General features: G+C 40.8%; 1 protein-coding gene across 1 annotated transcript in view; it reads right to left on the bottom strand.

The window, feature by feature from the left end:
* Positions 1-3,089, bottom strand: part of LOC148130482 (lebercilin-like protein) — a 6,819-nt gene extending 3,730 nt beyond the window's left edge. The window contains exon 1 of the mRNA XM_087967534.1: positions 3,030-3,089. Within this exon, the coding sequence (XP_087823660.1) occupies positions 3,030-3,089 (60 nt within the window). The remainder of the gene's footprint in view (positions 1-3,029) is intronic.
* Between the last annotated feature and the right edge of the window lie 16,069 nt (positions 3,090-19,158).

Here is a 19,158-nt window from a genome sequence, read left to right on the forward strand (position 1 = left end):
ATGAATGTTTTACTGTGACTAGAGAATCTTCCACTGACTCTCTCAACAATTTTTCACAACAGCTGCACATTAATAAACTTCATGTAACCATCTCGTTGGAAGGTAAAGACTGTCCAATGGAGATTGACACTGGTTCATCTCTGTCCATACTGTCCTGGGGCACCCTGAAGAGACTGATTCCGACCATCTCAAAGAAACGGCTTCAACCTTGCAATCTGTCTCTCAAAGATTAACAAGGGTGTAACATACCAGTCATAGGAACAGGCAAGTTTGCAATTAAATTTCAAGATTTCAAGGGACGGTTACCCTTTACTATTGGAGAAGGCACATTACCTAGTTTAATGGGGTTGGACTGCTTTGACGCTTTAGGGCTTAAAGTGACAGGTATACATTGCCCTCAAAACCAAGATACTGAGACATTGTTAGCTGAATTTAAGGACATTTTCGACGACCAGTTAGGCCATTATGTAGGCACCTCAATTTCTTTTGCATTAGACCCAGCAGTATCTCCTATCAGATTGAAGCCCGACGTGTCCCTTTTGCATTAAAACCAAAAGTGGATGCAGAAATAGATAAATTGATGTCCCAAGGGGTCCTGGAGCCTGTGGATTATCCACTATGGGAAACCCCTATAGTGACCCCTCTTAAACATGATGGCTCTATCAGATTATGCGCAGGCTACAAGAGCACATTAAATAAGGCCTTGCCCACTAACGCATACCCTGTGCCTGTAATTCAACATCTCCATTCAATGGGAAAGGGCACCATATTTGCTAAGCTTGACATAGCCCAAGCATATCAACAGCTGCCTGTCACTGAAAAACTGCTTTGGCCCAAATCATTGTAACACACAAGGGTGCGTTTAAATGTAAACACTTGCAGTTTGGGGTATCTGTGGCTCCTGGCATATTCCAATGCCTTATAGAGCGATTGCTGCAGGGTATCCCTGGCATTATACCATACTTTGACAACGTCATCATTTCGGCACAACACAAGCAAGACTTCCTGCAATGCCTTAGACAAGTCCTCACTTGCTTCCAGACCTCAGGACTCAAATTAAAAAGGGACAAATGCAAATTTGGTGTTTCCCAAGTGGACTTCCTGGGCTACTGCATTGATTCTCAAGGGATTCATCCTACAGACTCTAAGGTTACAGCCATTAAAGAAGCACCTGTTCCTGGCAACAAAAAGGAGCTACAGGCCTTTTTAGGTCTCCTAAATTTCTATGCCTCATTCCTTCCGCACAAGGCTTCTGTTGCAGAACCACTTCACAGATTATTAGACTCTCAAGCTCAATGGTTGTGGGGCAAACCACAACAGGATTCTTTTGATGCTATCAAAGCGATGCTTTCTTATGACAGCATCTTGATGCAATTTGATAACCAATTGTCTTTGATCCTATGTTGTGATGCATTTCCTTATAGTATAGGTTCTGTCGTAGCTCACATATTGCCTAGTGGGGTGGAAGCCCCAATAGCTTATTTTTCCAGGACTATGTCAGCAACAGAAAGGAATTACTCGCAAATTGATAAGGAGGCTTTGGCAGCCGTTGCCTCTGTTAAATGATTCCATGAATTCCTCTATGGCCGCCACTTCCATTTAATAACGGACCACAAGCCTCTCCTGGGTATCCTGGCCGGCGATCGACAAAGTCCCCCTATTTTTCCTCCTAGGATGACCCGATGGGCATTATTCTTGGCTGCATACTCCTATACCTTGCAATACAGGGTGGGCAAGCACCCCATGCAGACGTATTGAGCCGTTGCCCCTTGCCAGACAAAATTATAGACCCTGCCCCTTCCTCATCTATACTACTAATTGACGATCACCAATTACCTATTACGGCCGCAGATGTTGTGAAAGCCTCCTCTAATGATCTTATTCTCTTACAGGTATTAGACTGGGTGAGGAGGGGGTGGCCAGAAGGGGCTGTAGATGCCCCATTTATGCCATTCAGAGCTAAGCAGCATGAATTATCCACCCAATGGCTGCCTACTGTGGGGAGATAGAGTAGTAGTTCCCAATCTACTGAGACCTAAGATTTTAAACAGCTTGCACGAGGGCCATCCAGGAATAGCCCGCATGAAGGCTTTAGCTCGGAGCTATGTTTGGTGGCCTGGCAAAGACTCTGATATCACCACAAGGGTTAGGGCATGTCATACATGCCAAATGTCTAGAGCGGCACCTCCAGCCGCTACTTCTGGGGAATGGGAGTCTGCTAAGTCACCATCGGTCAGGGTCCATATTGACTTGGCTGGGCCGTTTCAGGGTTGCACCTTCCTTATCACTGTGGACTCATAATCGAAGTGGGTCGAGTTGGTCCTCATGCAGTCTACCACCTCAGAGATGATTATCAAGGTGTTAGATCGCCTTTTTGCAACCCATGGTTTCCCCGACATCCTAGTGTTGGATTACAGTCCACAGTTTACTGCGGCAAACTTTGAGTTATTCTTGGCATGCCGGGGCATAAGGCACGCCCTTGTCACCCCTTACTACCCAGCGTCTAATGGTCAAGCAGAAAGAGCTGTGAGGGCCGCCAAGGAAGTGCTGGGGCGATTAGAAGGTGAGGACTGGCATTCTAAATTGGCAAAGTACCTGCTAATGTAACATGTTATCCCCAGCACAGTTACCAATCGTTCCCCAGTGGAGTTATTAATGGGCCGAAAGTTGAGGAACCATATGGACTGACTCCACCCCAGTTATGCCCCAAATGTTCCCTTAAATTCTTTTAATGGCATTAGAGTTTTCCGAGTTGGGGGTTTGGTTTACGTCCGAAATTTTGTGGATAATCCATTGTGGTTGCCGGGGAAAATAGAGGAAGTTACCGGCCCGAAATCACAAAAAGTAAGTCTGTCGGATAGTCGAGTTTGGCGCCAACATGTAGACCATTTATGGGGGCATTGGGCTGAGTTCACAGAGGACCTGTCTTGACAGCGAGCCAGCTGGTGCACAGCAATGCGAACTTAGAGTGGCCGACATGCCGAGGCGCGAAACAACTGACAACGAGCCACCATGGGAGGACGACCTACCTTTAGAAGTTCCTCCATCTGAGTTCGAGTCAGCCAAGAAGGGTCCAGCGATGTCTCCATCGTCATCTGCCGGCCCTGCAAGTGATTGTTCTCCGATGACCGGGCAAGCCGAATTGCATAGGTCCAGCTGGACTAGACAATGCCCTGCCCATCTGAATGACTATGCATGCACCTGACTGGTGGGAAGGGGTGTTACATTCGGCTGAGCGGGAACCGAAGTCCATTCTCATTGGCTGAGCCATCTGACAGCGAGCAGTATAAAAGCAAGCTGTCAGACCGCGTCAGCTGTTGCTCATTCTCGTCAGCTGACTTGCAAATATAGCAGCTATTGCAGTTACCATGGCTACAGTTAATATTACAGTTAACAGTTACAGTTAATAGGTATTAGTTAATAAAGGTTGACTTATCGAAATCGTGGACGTCGTTTCTGCCTCACAAAAGGTTGGGTAGATGACTGGCCCAAAATCACCCAATTGGTTTTTGTACCTACAGGATAATATTTTGAATAGTGGAATTTCAGTTTTAGAAACATCTGGAAACCTACAGATTTTCTAATCTGCCTTAAAATTCCTAGGTTGTTTTCTTCATATCTGCCTTACACATTGTCTGTGTTATAAATACCATAAGTTTATATCACAAATGTATTTCATTGATAAAATATGAATATATTATCAAATCATGGATCATAATCTATCAAACACAATGATTTCAATGAAAATTTAAATCTATACTTAAAATATTCAGTGAATATCTTTGGTTCAATGCAACAGTAATTAGATAAAGCCTACCTACTAATCAAAGGTGAGCAATGAGTAGCCATTTTCCTCAGACACCTAGCAAATTGTTCTCGATACAGTAGCAGAGAAGTCTACTGTATGCATAAAACTTATACAATAGACTTATTTCTAGACTGTTACCATATAATAGCAGCCTAAAATGTAATGTAAATGTAAATATGAGCTTCCAATCAAAAAATTGTACGAAAGCATGGTGACAGTTTACTTATAAATAGTCTTATAGAATTGAATTTAATGAACAGTAAGGTAAGAAAAACTAAACTGTACAAAATACGCTGAAGAAAAGGATTTGGGTATATTAATGGATCACAAGTTCAACACTTCCCAGCATCTAATGCAGTTGAAAGAAGGCCTACAACATCTTGAAGTGTGTCAAAAGGACCACAGCATCTGGACTGTAGGAAATAGTTATCCAGCTCTACTTTTCCTTGGTCAGGTTTCACTTGGAGTATTGTGTTCAGTTCTGCACATTCCAAATTAATAAAAGACTTTAATAAACTGAAACAAATCCAGAGAAGGATCATTTTTTTGGAAAAACAGGAAGTGACGAAACGGGGGTTAGATTTCAGCCTACAAAGCTTGTAGAAGTCTGTGGAAGCCTTCCTCAAGCCTTTGGGAGATTGAAAAAGGCCTCAAGCTGGCCAAAAATCAGCTTTGAGGTGCAGTGCAGGTAAGGGGGCGGCGGGGTACGGGTGGGATTGCATGCGCATGTGTAGGGGACGTTGGGGGGCACACATTGCCTTCTGGGTGCTGGCATGCGAGTGTGAGCATGCAAATGGATATATAATTTTTGGCACAGGAGCCCAAAAAGATTAGCTACCACTAGAGTTTAAACTGGGTTTGGGATGGTCCACTGTGATCCTTTCCACCATTTATAACAGACAAGAAGCTCATTCAGATTCCTGCAGCAAACAAAACAAAATTGGTGTATCATACTCTCAGTGATAATATCATCTGAAATATTCCTTTTTTAATTCGCAATGTGGCCAAATTTTAAATTTTATCTACCCAGTGGATTAACTGTAAATCATCTGCATTAAATGGCCTAGCTCCAAACCAAATGAATGGGAATCTGCTATTTGCCCATCACAGAATAGAACACCTTTTCCCAAAAAATATTATTATTACCACTGTAGCTTATTTCTCTTTCAATCCAAATTCTAAGCTGTAATTTGTTACAAGTCTTGCATTATATATTAGCAGTTCTCTGAAAGGCAGTCAGCAGTGTTCTGAACTCCAGCTGTGTTTCCATGAAAGGATCTGCTGTTCCCTCTATCAATGGCAACTGTACAAATAAACACCGGAGGCTGTATCTCAGTATATCTGCACGAGTACCAAGTTACTGAATTTATTCTTTTAAAGACAGCTGCAAATAGAATTTCTAGGTCAACTTCACAACACAAACTTTACAGTAATTCATTTTTCTTCTGAATCACCCTCATTTACTTTTGGCCAATTTTCTCAATCAGATTATCACCCAGATTCTCCAGCAACTGTAGAAAATACATGTCCTTCAAAATGATCCATACTATGAAGTCGGAGAAACATTGCCTCCTAGTCTAAAAGAGATTTTAAATGGAAAGAGAAGGATGAAAAGCAATGCAACAAGGATAGATCAAGATATGCCAAATATACCACACTTATCATAATGTTTATAATGCCGAGTTTTTAAATCAAAACTTTAAAGAGTAATATTTGGATAGGTCCATTTTTTTTCACAATCAATTAAAGTCTGGTGGGGTGGGAGAGATGAAAAGTGATTTTGACTTGAAGACCTAAATGGAAGATTAAGGAAGACCCAGAAACAACAGAGTATGACAAGGAGGTACCAGTCAGTGTTGGGAAAATGTCTTGAAAAAAATTGGCTGTGGAAAAAGAACACACAAAGGACAGAAAGGAGGCCAATGACTAATAAGTGACAGATCAGTAAAAACTATGGTGCTGTAATGAGGAGGAAGAGGAGAAAAAGAACTAAGTAAAGCTAGCCTTTTAAAAAAGCCCTCTACCCCATTGTACCTATTTCTGGAAAGTTCACATTTACATGAATATTTTAAAATCCTTCACTGTCTAATGCAGCGGTGTCAAACTCGTGTCATCACGACAGCACCACATGACGTATCAGGACTTTTTCCCCCTTCATTAAACTAGGTGTGATGCATCCAGCACATGGGCTGGGAATTTGACAGCCCTAATCGAATGGATCAGTGCCCTTTCAAGTTAGGAAAAAGCATCATGATACAAAATTGTATTCTTAAACATGGCACTTCCCAAGCACCTTTAATAAGGTAGCACAATGATCCATTTGGCCCTGCCTTTGCAAAACACTTGCACATTTATTATAGGTAAACTTTCAGATTTTGGAGTTAATTCCAAATCCTAATCTTTAAAAAAAAGTTAACTTGAACCTCAGGATTTCGCTCATTGGTGTCATTTAAGTTGAAAGAGGCAGTATATCTGGCTAGTCTGAAGAGTCCTGCTACCTAAGATATTTTAATTTCAGAGGTTTTGTAAAATCTTATCTTATAACACAGGAACCTTAACAACATACCCTCCAAAAGAAGAAAGCTGTCAAAAAAGAAGAAAACAAAGGGGCACAGATTTGCCTATAAAAACCACATGCTACTAAATGTATTAGTGAAATTTTTAAGAACTATGGTTATTTTAAAAAAGCACAATATGTCATATTACTGTCCTTGCTCAATCTGGTAGCTAGATGTTGAAAAACTACTTCAGCAACCGTCCCAGCTCTTTTTATAATTCTTTACATTTAAATCATATTTAGGCTATGCAACTTCAAATGGAGGACTATCCTTAGAACACCTAACAAATAACACATTATCTCCTCTGTATGTAAGATTTTAAAATATGTTGCATGAATATCTACTATACATATACAAATACACATATGTAAATAGGGAAAATTGTAACTTTTTATAGCATGCATTGTTTTCCATTTTTTTGATTCATTAAGATGAACTTTACCAATTTATCAAGGTAAGAGAATATCATTCATATAATAGGCAGAAAAATGACATAAATGCATTAATGTGCAATGTAATAAAATAGGCATAAACCAACACACTACAGAATTTTATCCATTCAGTTCTAATTATCATCAGATTGATTATTGATTATTATTTAAGTGGAGGTGATTATACCAAATACAATTCAATACTCCAAAACAAATGCCAATTGTGTCAGTTCATGGAAGAAATTAACAAATGTTTCACATGTTTTATTTCTTTTATTTCTTTGTCACCCCTTGCTTTCTTTCATTTCTAAGGCATCTAGATCAATGTTTCTCAATCTCAGCAACTTTAAAATGTGTGAATTCAATCTCCCTGCAGAGGGAGTTAGTGCAAGGGATCCTTAATGTCACCAGGGCATGATATGACCTTGACACAGGAACTAAAAAAGGTCCTCTCTCAGATCACATTGCTGCTACTCTAATAAGAAAGCCTAATTCAAGGTGAGGCCACTGTTCCAGATTGGGCTAGGAATAACCTAGGAGAGGCCCATGGCCATTATGGAGGGCATGAACTCCCAGGCTGCTTTGGAGGTATGCCCCAGGGATGGCAAGTTGGAGTTTCCTGGAATCATGAGTCTGGGGAACTCCACTCCTCCAGCAGACAGACAAGTTGCTATGCAGCAGGGAGACTGGTACAATAGTAACAATCCAAACTGCTCCTGTGAGTCTAACTTCAAGAACAGGATCTCCTGACTGATAACTTGTGGAACAGCGCCCTGGTGGATACAAGATGACCACAGCTATCCCTCCTCCCCTGCCCTGGAGTCTCAGTCACGTCAAACTCTAAACTGGTCAGGCATATTTCAGAAAGGGCAACAATCCCTCTGAGTCAGGTCTCATGCCAGTTCCTCATTTATATTCATTCTGTTGGCTTTCATCACTCAGGTGGGACTCAAGTGGGACTTGAATTTACAGCAGTTTCTATCTTGCTGCTTTAAAACCAGGAAACACTCAGTCATTCACTTATTCTCTCTCTCTTCCTCCCTCCTTCCCTCCCTCCCTCTCTCTGTAATTGAACTATCAATGTCTGTTTACCACAGTAGCTAACTGTACTCTATCAAAGTTCTTCCAAAGGAAATTCATTTATCTCATTGCTCACTCATTGTAATATATATATACATATACATATACATATACATATACATATACATATATACATACATACATACACACACACACACACACACACTGCTCAAAAATAAAATAAAGGGAACACTTAAATAACACAGTGTAACTCCAAGTCAATCACACTTCTGTGAAATCAAACTGTCCACTTAGGTAGCAACACTGATTGACAATCAATTTCACATGCTGTTGTGCAAATGGAATAGACAAGAGGTGGAAAGCATAGGCAGTTAGCAAGACATCCCCAATAAAGTTTCTGCAGGTGGTGACCACAGACCACTTCTCAGTTCCTATGCTTTCTGGCTGATAGTTTGGTCACTTTTGAATGCTGGCGGTGCTTTCACTCTAGTGGTAGCATGAGACGGAGTCTACAACCCACACAAGTGGCTCAGGTAGTGCAGCTCATCCAGGATGGCACATCAATGCGAGCTGTGGCAAGAAGGTTTGCTGTGTCTGTCAGAGTAGTGTCCAGAGCATGGAGGCGCTACACAGGAGACAGGCCAGTACATCAGGAGACGTGGAGGAGGCCGTAGGAGGGCAACAACCCAGCATCAGGACCGCTACCTCTGCCTTTGTGCAAGGAGGGACAGGAGGAGCACTGCCAGAGCCCTGCAAAATGACCTCCAGCGGGCCACAAATGTGCATGTGGCTGCTCAAACGGTCAGAAACAGACTCCATGAGGGTGGTATGAGGGCCCGACATCCACAGGTGGGGGTTGTGCTTACAGCCGAAGACCGTGCAGGACGTTTGGCATTTGCCAGAGAACACCAAGATTGGCAAATTTGCCACTGGCGCCCTGTGCTCTTCACAGATGAAAGCAGGTTCACACTGAGCACATGTGACAGACATGACAGGGTCTGGAGACGCCGTGGAGAATGTTCTGCTGCCTGCAACATCCTCCAGCATGACCGGTTTGGCAGTGGGTCAGTAATGGTTTGGGGTGGCATTTCTTTAGGAGGCCGCACAGCCCTCCATGTGCTCGCCAGAGGTAGCCTGACTGCGAATTGGTACCGAGATGAGATCCTCAGACCCCTTGTGAGACCATATGCTGGTGTGGTTGGCCCTGGGTTCCTCCTAATGCAAGACAATGTTAGACCTCATGTGGCTGGAGTGTGTCAGCAGTTCCTGCAAGATGAAAGCATTGATGCTATGGACTGGCCCGCCCGTTCCCCAGACCTGAATCCAATTGAGCATATCTGGGATATCATGTCTCACTCCATCCACCAATGCCACGTTGCACCACAGAATGTCCAGGGGTTGGTGGATGCTTTAGTCCAGATGTGGGAGGAGATCCCTCAGGAGACCATCCGTCACCTCATCAGGAGCATGCCCAGGCGTTGTAGGGAGGTCATACAGGCACGTGGAGGCCACACACACTACTGAGCCTCATTTTGACTTGTTTTAAGGACATGACATCAAAGTTGGATCAGCCTGTAGTGTTTTTTTCCACTTTAATTTTGAGTGTAACTCTAAATCCAGACCTCCATGGGTTGCTAAATTTGATTTCCATTGATAATTTTTGTGTGATTTTGTTGTCAGCACATTCAACTATGTAATGAACAAAGTATCTAATAAGAATATTTCATTCATTCAGATCTAGGATGTCTTATTTTTGTGTTCCCTTTATTTTTTTGAGCAGTGTATATGCATGGGAAAAACAAGATGCCCTTATACATTGCTTACAACCCTGTCAGAAACATCCAGCTGCTCATTACTGGAAAAGAAAAACCAAACACTTAATACTCACCTTATATCTACAAATCATTAAAATATTACTCTTTGCAGTATGAAGAAGACTAATATAGATTTGGTAAATTATTATTGGTATGAAACAAGAACAAGTATGCTATTTACATCTCATATAGACAGATGCAACATTGGATAATGTGTCATTTCACATTCTAGAAGTTTTAGAGGAATAAATATTATCACATCAGTACAGCATTCTGTCAACAAGTGTATTTTCTGACTGAAATAATCAATGAGGAAACAGCACTTTCCCCTGAAGCTATGTGCACCATCTAGCATCTACAATAAGATTTTTTCACTTGGCACTCAATACAGTTCAATTAATGTTTAATTCATGTTTTCTTCTTGAAGTCAGATGAAAAGAGAGAACATTCATCAATAGTAAAGCTGTAGCAAAACAAACATTTTTTTTGTTCCAATGCTAACATCTTTTTAAGATGCAAGATACTAGAGCTAAGAAAATGGACAAAATTTCATCAGCCTTTTTACCAGAGTCAGATTTAATTCCATAGATGATCAAATAAAATCTTTAAAAGTGCAATGCAAAGGAAATTTAAGCCAAGTATTAAAGGTTTTGCCAGCATGTATCTTATTTAATTCATTTCAATTGGAATTCTCTCCCTTAAAACTAAAAAAAGAACCCTAAAACATAAAGCCTTTTCAATTTTCTCCCTTTTAAAAGGAAGAATCTTTCTACCATTGCTTTGTAATCAAAGGATCAATCTTCCTAGCATCCCACCCTTGCACAAACATACACAGATAATGTTGTGTGAATGCTTAGTTTATATAAATGCTCTTTTATATAAAGTACACATGCCTTGTACAACTAAGCATCAGACACACTATAAATAAGAGTTAAATTTTATTTCCATGATGAGCTCTGATTTTTATACCCAGTGACCTCTGTATATAATTGTCATCTAATTTTCACACCCAGATCCATGATGAGATCTTTACTCAGAAGGAATAACTCCTATTTTCTGCCAATCAGAAATTTAAAAATATGATTGTCATAAATGCAAATGTATTCCAAATCATGGTCCAATCCAAGTCAACTGCCTGAAAGGAAAGGACTCAGGAAAAAAAATACACTCCTTTGGTAAATATATTCAGATAAACCATGTTTTGAATCTCAATCACTCTAGTGCTATTATTTCAATTATTTGACTGTTGAAGAGAGAGTTCATCCTACTATTCAATGATATAGTTTGGCTTTATTGCATAAATCGTTTGGACCTTTTTTTAAAAAAACTACATGCATAGTACCTGGAATAAATAAACCCTGCAGATATTGATCAGAGACAATCATAATGAATTTGCATATCATTAGGAGAACAAAGAAATAACCTGCCCCCCTGCTATTTTTCAAATAGATTATTCCAAGTATGTTAAGCTGCTTTCAAGAAATCTAGGTAACTCTAGAAAGATTATGCAAATATTTTTTTCCTTTCTCTATTTTTTGGTACCATTCTTTAAAGCTCCAAGCTCCATCCTCCATTATCTCTACCAGACAGCTGGCAACTGTATCTAAAGGATTATGCACAATATACATGTGAGCCCATGAAGCAAATACATTCAGAGCTGAAGAGAAAAAATGCTATAACCCTTCAGGGAAGAACAGAAACTCCTAAATATATTGTCATCATTCTTTTTCTTCTGAATTCATCAGTAGGTTAAAAGACCAATTAAAATACATAGATAAAAATAATGTTAAAATAGTCTACTTTCTTTGATTTTACACTTTTTAATTTCTTCCTTTTTGTTGTAATCCTAAAGTAGTCCCATGGTGAGATAGGCAACAAAGTAATTTAATAAATAAATAAACAATAAATACTGTAACTTCACAGCATGTGTAGAATTTTCACAAGTGCATTACTTTGTATGCAGAAAGTGTTCAACAAAACAAATATATATGTGATGATGAACTATGTTATTTATAGTATTAATTTACTGAGAATATAATGTAAGGTACATACATTCTCAGTTAGCAATCAACATCTTTCTTATTTATTTACTGAACCTGTACTTCAGATAGTCCTTGACTTACAATTCATTTAGTGACCATTTGAAGTTACATAGGCATTGAAAACAGCAACTTATGATCTTTTTTCACACTTGTGACCATTGCAGCATCCTCCTTGGTAACAATATAAAATCACTTCCAATTTAAGTATAAATGCTTTAGAATTGGTTCATATTTAAGATAGTTGCAGTTTCCCCAGGTCATCTTTTGCAACTTTCTGACCAGTAAAGTCAATGGGGAACCCAGATTTACTTAACAACCATGTTACTAATTTAATAACTGCTGTGATCCACTTAACAATGTGGCAAGAAAAGTCATAAAATGGGACAAAATTCATTTAACAAATTTCTCATTTAGCAACATAAATTCTGGGCCCAATTCCTTTTTAAAGATGTTATAGATAATGTTTAAGTTTAGTTAAAAAAGTAGTACCAACAGGAAGACATAACAGATATCGCAACAAAAATATAAAGATATATTATTGAAAAGTCTCTCTGAATAAAGAAATATTTACCTGGAATTCTAAGCTTATGAAATATATGCTGAATTTCTCAAGGAAAATTATTCCAAAAATTAGCACTAGTAAAAAAATGTTTTGCATTTGAATGAAAATGTAAATCTCTTTTGGAGAACAAAATGTGTGGGCACAGAGACTCCTTTAGATATCAGGGGAGTTATGACACAGACGACACAGTTAAATCCAATTGAATCCAGATTGTTATTTGCTTACATTTAATAGACAGAATCTTGCCAGGTTAAAGCTACAACGTACAACCTAATAAATGTATCCTGGAGATTCTAGGGTGTGGCATCCCTGAACCTTTTCCTCCCTCCCCCATCCAATTTGGGACTGCACACTCTCTTATTTTGAGTCTCTCTCTCCCTGAAATGTGCTGCCTCCTCCCTGGAAACCATGGTACTATTGCAGAGATGCCCCCTCCCCCACTCCCTTTCGATATGTACATTCCATCTCACGAAAAGCTCAAAATAGCTTCCCAAACTCAAGCAAACAGACTGGAAGCCAGTGGCATTAGCATAAAATTCATCCAAAGTAAAGTCATCCCTTCACTCACCCACAGAGATTAGACAGAAAACTGTGAATCCATTCACAACATTCTCAGCAAATATAAAACCACTTCCATTTTAAGTATAATTTATTTGGGCAGGGTGGAACTAGTCTTTCAGGTATGTAGTAGATATTACACAGTCATTACAGCAAATTCCAATCAGCAGTCTACTATATTTTTCACATAATGACATTTCTGATTGCTTTCAACAAGCTCGACATGCAATAGAGATAACAATATTGTAGCTTATAAGTGAAGAAGCATAGTAGTGAATAAACACAGATTATGCCTATAGGTACATTACATAAACAAATATTTCTAAGTTAGCCTACCATGAAAATATTCTGGTTTCTTCCATTTGAAATAAACCAAAAGATGGAGGAAAACTATGATTTGTTACAAGAGGAAAGCAGCATCCCTGCTCTGAACAACACACTAACAAAAGATAAAACTGTCTACAGCTTTACAGTTGAACAAATGAATGGCAAAATCAGAGCCACTTCTCACCAACAGAGGGCTGGTTTATTGATAAAGTATATCTTAATATGGTGTGCAAATGAAATATATTTACTTATACATCAGTCTAGCTTTGCAATTCCTTGTGCTGACATAGGCAGATAGAGCATTGCTTCTAATCAAATACACATTTGATGATTCTGGAATGAGTTTATATCTACCTTAATATAGAGATAGAGCCATGCTCCTGTAACATTATTGAACTGGTACTGATGCATTGATGCTAGGTTATTATTTTATGCTTCTATAATAAAAGTAAGCATACCAGCTATGCTTTTAATCAAATAAATTTGGGCTAAAAGCTATGGAACTGTGAAGTATTTCTAAGGAGCCAGCTACAAAAGATTTATCTGCTCCTTCCAAAACAAAAACTCTGGCATTATTTTCTTTTCCTATCAACTCAGACAGTCACAAGAATGGGAAGTTACAGAGAAACTTATATAGCTTCTTCCTGGTTCTGAAGCAAAATAGGATTGCTTTGTTTCATTTTTCCCCCAATCTATTTTATGCTTCTCAGTTTATATGTGCTTATCAACTTTTCCATCAGACCAAATGTTTCCATTCCTTCCTGCCCACTTGCTATGTTTAGCTGCTAAAGAGGTTATGGTTCTATCGCAAGTATGGTTCTGGTAGAGATGGCTTTAAATTTTTCACAGTTTGGTTCAATCAACCAAACTTGATTCAATCAAATAATAATGTCTAGAGATATTAATCAAGTTTGGACTTAATCGATTGTAGCAGAATTTCAAATGATGTATGTCATGAAAATATAAGTCATAAATTACAATCTCCAATCTATACTTTCTCTTGATTGTTTTAAAGAAAATAAATAAATACATGTTTATTAAAAGACACATTTTTAAAAAATAAAGCAGATAAAACAAGATTTTCAGGAATATTTTGGCAGATGTCTCTTAATTTAAGTATATTAATACATTTCATAGTCAAAAGTATCACTTACATAAAAAAGAATAAAAAAACTGAAATGTCTAAATTAAAAAGGTTAGCAATTCTTTAAACAATTATGCAAGACAACTGCCATGGGAATTGTAGAATGCTTTTATGTCTACTAAAATGTATCTTAATCAATCTGATATTTTCATCTTTTATTTTTTAATTGAGAAAACAAGAGTACTGGGAATGAGAAAAAGCATAGTACACTCCTCAAAAAAATAAAGGGAACACAAAAATAGGTCATCCTAGATCTGAATGAATGAAATATTCTTATTAAATATTTTGTTCATTACATAGTTGAATGTGCTGACAACAAAATCACACAAAAATTATCAATGGAAATCAAATTTAGCAACCCATGGAGGTCTGGATTTGGAGTTACACTCAAAATTAAAGTGGAAAAAAACACTACAGGCTGATCCAACTTTGATGTCATGTCCTTAAAACAAGTCAAAATGAGGCTCAGTAGTGTATGTGGCCTCCACGTGCCTGTATGACCTCCCTACAATGCCTGGGCATGCTCCTGATGAGATGGCGGATGGTCTCCTGAGGGATCTCCTCCCACACCTGGACTAAAGCATCCACCAACTCCTGGACAGTCTGTGGTGCAACGTGGCGTTGGTGGATGGAGCGAGACATGATATCCCAGATATGCTCAATTGGATTCAGGTCTGGGGAACGGGCGGGCCAGTCCATAGCATCAATGCCTTCGTCTTGCAGGAACTGCTGACACACTCCAGCCACATAAGGTCTAGCATTGTAATGTATTAGGAGGAACCCAGGGCCAACCGCACCAGCATATGGTCTCACAAGAGGTCTGTGGATCTCATCTCGGTACCAATTCGCAGTCAGGCTACTTCTGGCGAGCACATGGAGGGCTGTGCGGCCCCCTAAAGAAATGCCACCCCACATCATTACTGACCCACTGCCAAACCAGTCATGTTGGAGGATGTTGCAGGCAGCAGAACATTCTCCATGGCGTCTCCAGACCCTGTCACGTCTGTCACATGTGCTCAGTGTGAACCTGCTTTCATCTGTGAAGAGCACAGGGTGCCAGTGGCGAATGTGCCAATCTTGGTGTTCTCTGGCAAATGCCAAACATCCTGCACGGTGTTGGGCTGTAAGTCGGGCCCTCATACCACCCTCATGGAGTCTGTTTCTGACCGTTTGAGCAGCCACATGCACATTTGTGGCCTGCTGGAGGTCATTTTGCAGGGCTCTGGCAGTGCTCCTCCTGTCCCTCCTTGTACAAAGGCAGAGGTAGCGGTCCTGATGCTGGGTTGTTGCCCTCCTACAGCCTCCTCCACATCTCCTGATGTACTGGCCTGTCTCCTGGTAGCGCCTCCATGCTCTGGACACTACTCTGACAGACACAGCAAACCTTCTTGCCACAGCTCGCATTGATGTGCCATCCTGGATGAGCTGCACTACCTGAGCCACTTGTGTGGGTTTTAGACTCCGTCTCATGCTACCACTAGAGTGAAAGCACCGCCAGCATTCAAAAGTGACCAAACCATCAGCCAGAAAGCATAGGAACTGAGAAGTGGTCTGTGGTCACCACCTGCAGAACCACTCCTTTATTGGGGATGTCTTGCTAACTGCTTATGCTTTCCACCTGTTGTCTATTCCATTTGCACAACAGCATGTGAAATTGATTGTCAATCAGTGTTGCTACCTAAGTGGACAGTTTGATTTCACAGAAGTGTGATTGACTTGGAGTTACACTGTGTTGTTTAAGTGTTCCCTTTATTTTTTTGAGCAGTGTATATTATTGGCCTCTAAATTAGGGTTCAAAAATTCCCAAAAATATTTTTTTCTATAATTAAAGCTGTCTAGCATAAATCAGCAGATTCAAGTTTCTATCCAACTTTATGCCACACGTTAATTTATATTCTTAAAAGAATCCCCATTTGCAAAGTATTTTAAACAGATTGGTAAGATCCAAGACATCATTAAAATATGAAGAAGTTTAGATGTACAAAGTATGGGTTACTACTAACTGATTTACTTTGCTGGAAAGATTCTAAACCATCCTGGATGGAAGACATATATTTACTTTTTGCATATGAGTTGTGTAAAATGGGCACGCAGAAGAGGCAGGACCGTAGGTTGCAGGAAAATCCTTTATTTAAGGTTCAGGAACAAAAAGCGGCGAGCCACTGATGGTGCTTTATTATTCCCACCTGTGGCTGGACGAATGAGTTGAGTCTGACGTCAGACTCCACTCTGCGTACAACATACATGAATATTAATGAGGTGTCGTTGAATATTTAATACCCCTCCCCTCTTAATTAGGTTAACCAAACACAAACTGTTTGGCAGACAGTCGCGCAAGTAGGCGGGGCTTTGATTGGTGTGACTGGGCCTGTATGTCTCATTCGTTCCTGAGGCCGTGGTCTGTGTGGACGGGGCTGCCGCTGCTCAAGACTTTGTCCTTGGAACCGCCTCGAAGGTTCCCAGAGGCGTGGCGGCTATGTTGAGCTGGACTCCTTCTTCCAAAGATAAGTCCACCGCTATTCTACTCTGGTTTGAGTTTAGAATTAGAGCTCTTTGTAGTGGTTCTTGTTCTCTAGTCTTAGCTAGGGCTGGTTGTGTTTTGTTTTTGTTTTCGGTTTCTTTTGGTGGTTGGGTTATTCGGCCCTGTAACTGGTCTATGTGCCGGTTCCATGTTTTCCCTCCTTCCACCTCTACTCTGTATGATCTGGGTCTGGTGCTTTCTATAATTTTTGCCGGGACCCAAGTAGCCCCTTCCGTGTAATTGTGAGCGTATACCTGGTCCCTTGGTGTGAAAATCCTACACTTCCCAGTGGAGTCTAGTGGGGTGTCACTATTGTAATTCGGGTGGACCCTGTCTTGAGATGATCTTAGTTTTCTGCCCATCAGCATTTCTGCTGGGCTTCTGTGAGTTGCTGCGCTGGGTGTAATGTATTGTATCAGCAGCATTTTTTCTATCTTGCCAGTCCTCGGGTCCCATTTTCTTTAGTATTTCTTTGGTTGTTCGTACCATTCTCTCCACTTGCCCATTTGTTGCCAGGTGAGCCGGCGCTGACAAGGCATGGCAGATCCCCAAATTAGCAAGGAACCCCTTGAATTGGTGTGCTGTGAACTGAGGTCTGTTATCCAACACCAGCACATCAGGTAGCCCATGAGTGGCAAACAACTTTCTTAATGCCCTTATGGTGGCATCTGTTGTAATAGACTTCATTGGTACCACCTCTAGCCATTTAGAAATAGGCGTTGACCACTAACAGGAAGGTATGCCCTTGGCAAGGCCCCGTGAAATTGACATGTACCTGTGCCCATGGGGCCGAGGGCTTTTCCCACTTGAGGGGGAGTGCTTAGCAAGGCAGGCATGTGGCGAACCAGGTTTCAATGTCTTTGTCCAATCTCAGCCACCATATGTAGCTTCTGGCTAGAGCCTTCATCCACACTATGCCCGGATGACCCTCGTGTAGCAGTTCGAAAATCCTTTTCCTTAACTGTTGGGGTATAATCACCCTCTCCCCCCACAACAAACACCCCTTCAGTGCCTATAGCTCCATTTGTCTGTGTTTAAATGGTGCAAATTCGTCCCCTTCAGTCGAGACCAGCCATCCCCTACACACCCAATTCAAAACCCGCACCAAGGTTCACTTTTTCGCCGTGAGTCTCGCGATTTCAGCAGATGTTAGTAGGCCGGGTTCAAGACTCTCGAAAGTAGAAGATGCCAGGTCTTTGACAAGATCTGGCAGGGGGCATCTGCTGTGGGCATCTGCATGTGTTATTTCTTTTCCGGGTTTGTGGAGCAGCTGGTAACTGTACGCTGCCAGAAAGACCATCCATCCTAGCATTCTTGGCGACAGGATGTTAGGTGTGGGTCTGTCTCATGAAAGGATGCCCAGTAATGGCTTGTGGTCAGTTATCAGCTCAAAAGGTCTGCCGTAGAGGTACTCATGGAAACGTTTCACTTCAGCTCCGGCAGTTAGGGCTTCCTTATCAATTTGGCTATAGTTTCATTCCACTTTTGATAATGTTGTTGAGTAGTATGCTACTGGGCCTTCCCTCCCATTGGGCATTTTGTGGCTCAACACTTTAACAATACCATACGGGGACGCATCGCAGGTTAAAGATAGCAGCAGTGTTTCACTATACTATATGAGCACAGTCTCCAATGATAAAATGTCCTTTATCTTGCTGAATGCTGCATCTTCATGAGGCCCCAAGTTCAGATCATCTTTTTATCAAGCAGTCTGTGGAGTGGCTCCACAATTGTTGCTTTCTGCAGCAGAAATATATTGTAAAAATTAAGCAGACCCAAAAATGCTCGTAGTTCCATTTTATTCTGCAGCTTTGGGGCTTCTTTAATTGCTTTGAGTTTCCGCTTGTGAGCCGGATGCCCGACCCATCCATTAAAAACCCCAGGAACTCCACTTGGGGTATTGCAATGTGGCATTTATCTTTCTTTAGCTTCAGCCCTGCTTCCTAGAAGTGCTCTAACAAAACTCTCACTCATTGCAGCAGTTGTGTCCTATTTTCAGCAGAAATAATTACGTCGTCAAAATATGGGATGACCCCTGGGATATTATGTAGCAGCCTTTCCATAATGCTCTGGAATAGGCCATGGGCTTCGCTGACCCCAAATTGAAGCTGATTACACTTAAATATGCCCCTGTGTGTCACAATTGTTTGGGCTTCCACAGTAGTTTTGTCTACAGGCAGCTGTTGATATGCCTGGGCCAAGTCCAATTTTGCAAAAATCTTTCCCCGCCCCAGGGAATGCAAAAGGTGCTGAACTACTGGCACCGGATATGCGCTCTGCTGCAGCACGAGATTCAAGGTACTCTTATAGTCAACACAGATCCTGACTGACCCATCTGGCTTGACTGAGGTC

The sequence above is a fragment of the Notechis scutatus genome, chromosome 5 (assembly GCF_049901735.1).
Source record: "Notechis scutatus isolate UNSWTSFEM ecotype Mainland chromosome 5, rNotScu1.2, whole genome shotgun sequence".
NCBI classification, from domain to species: domain Eukaryota; kingdom Metazoa; phylum Chordata; class Lepidosauria; order Squamata; family Elapidae; genus Notechis; species Notechis scutatus.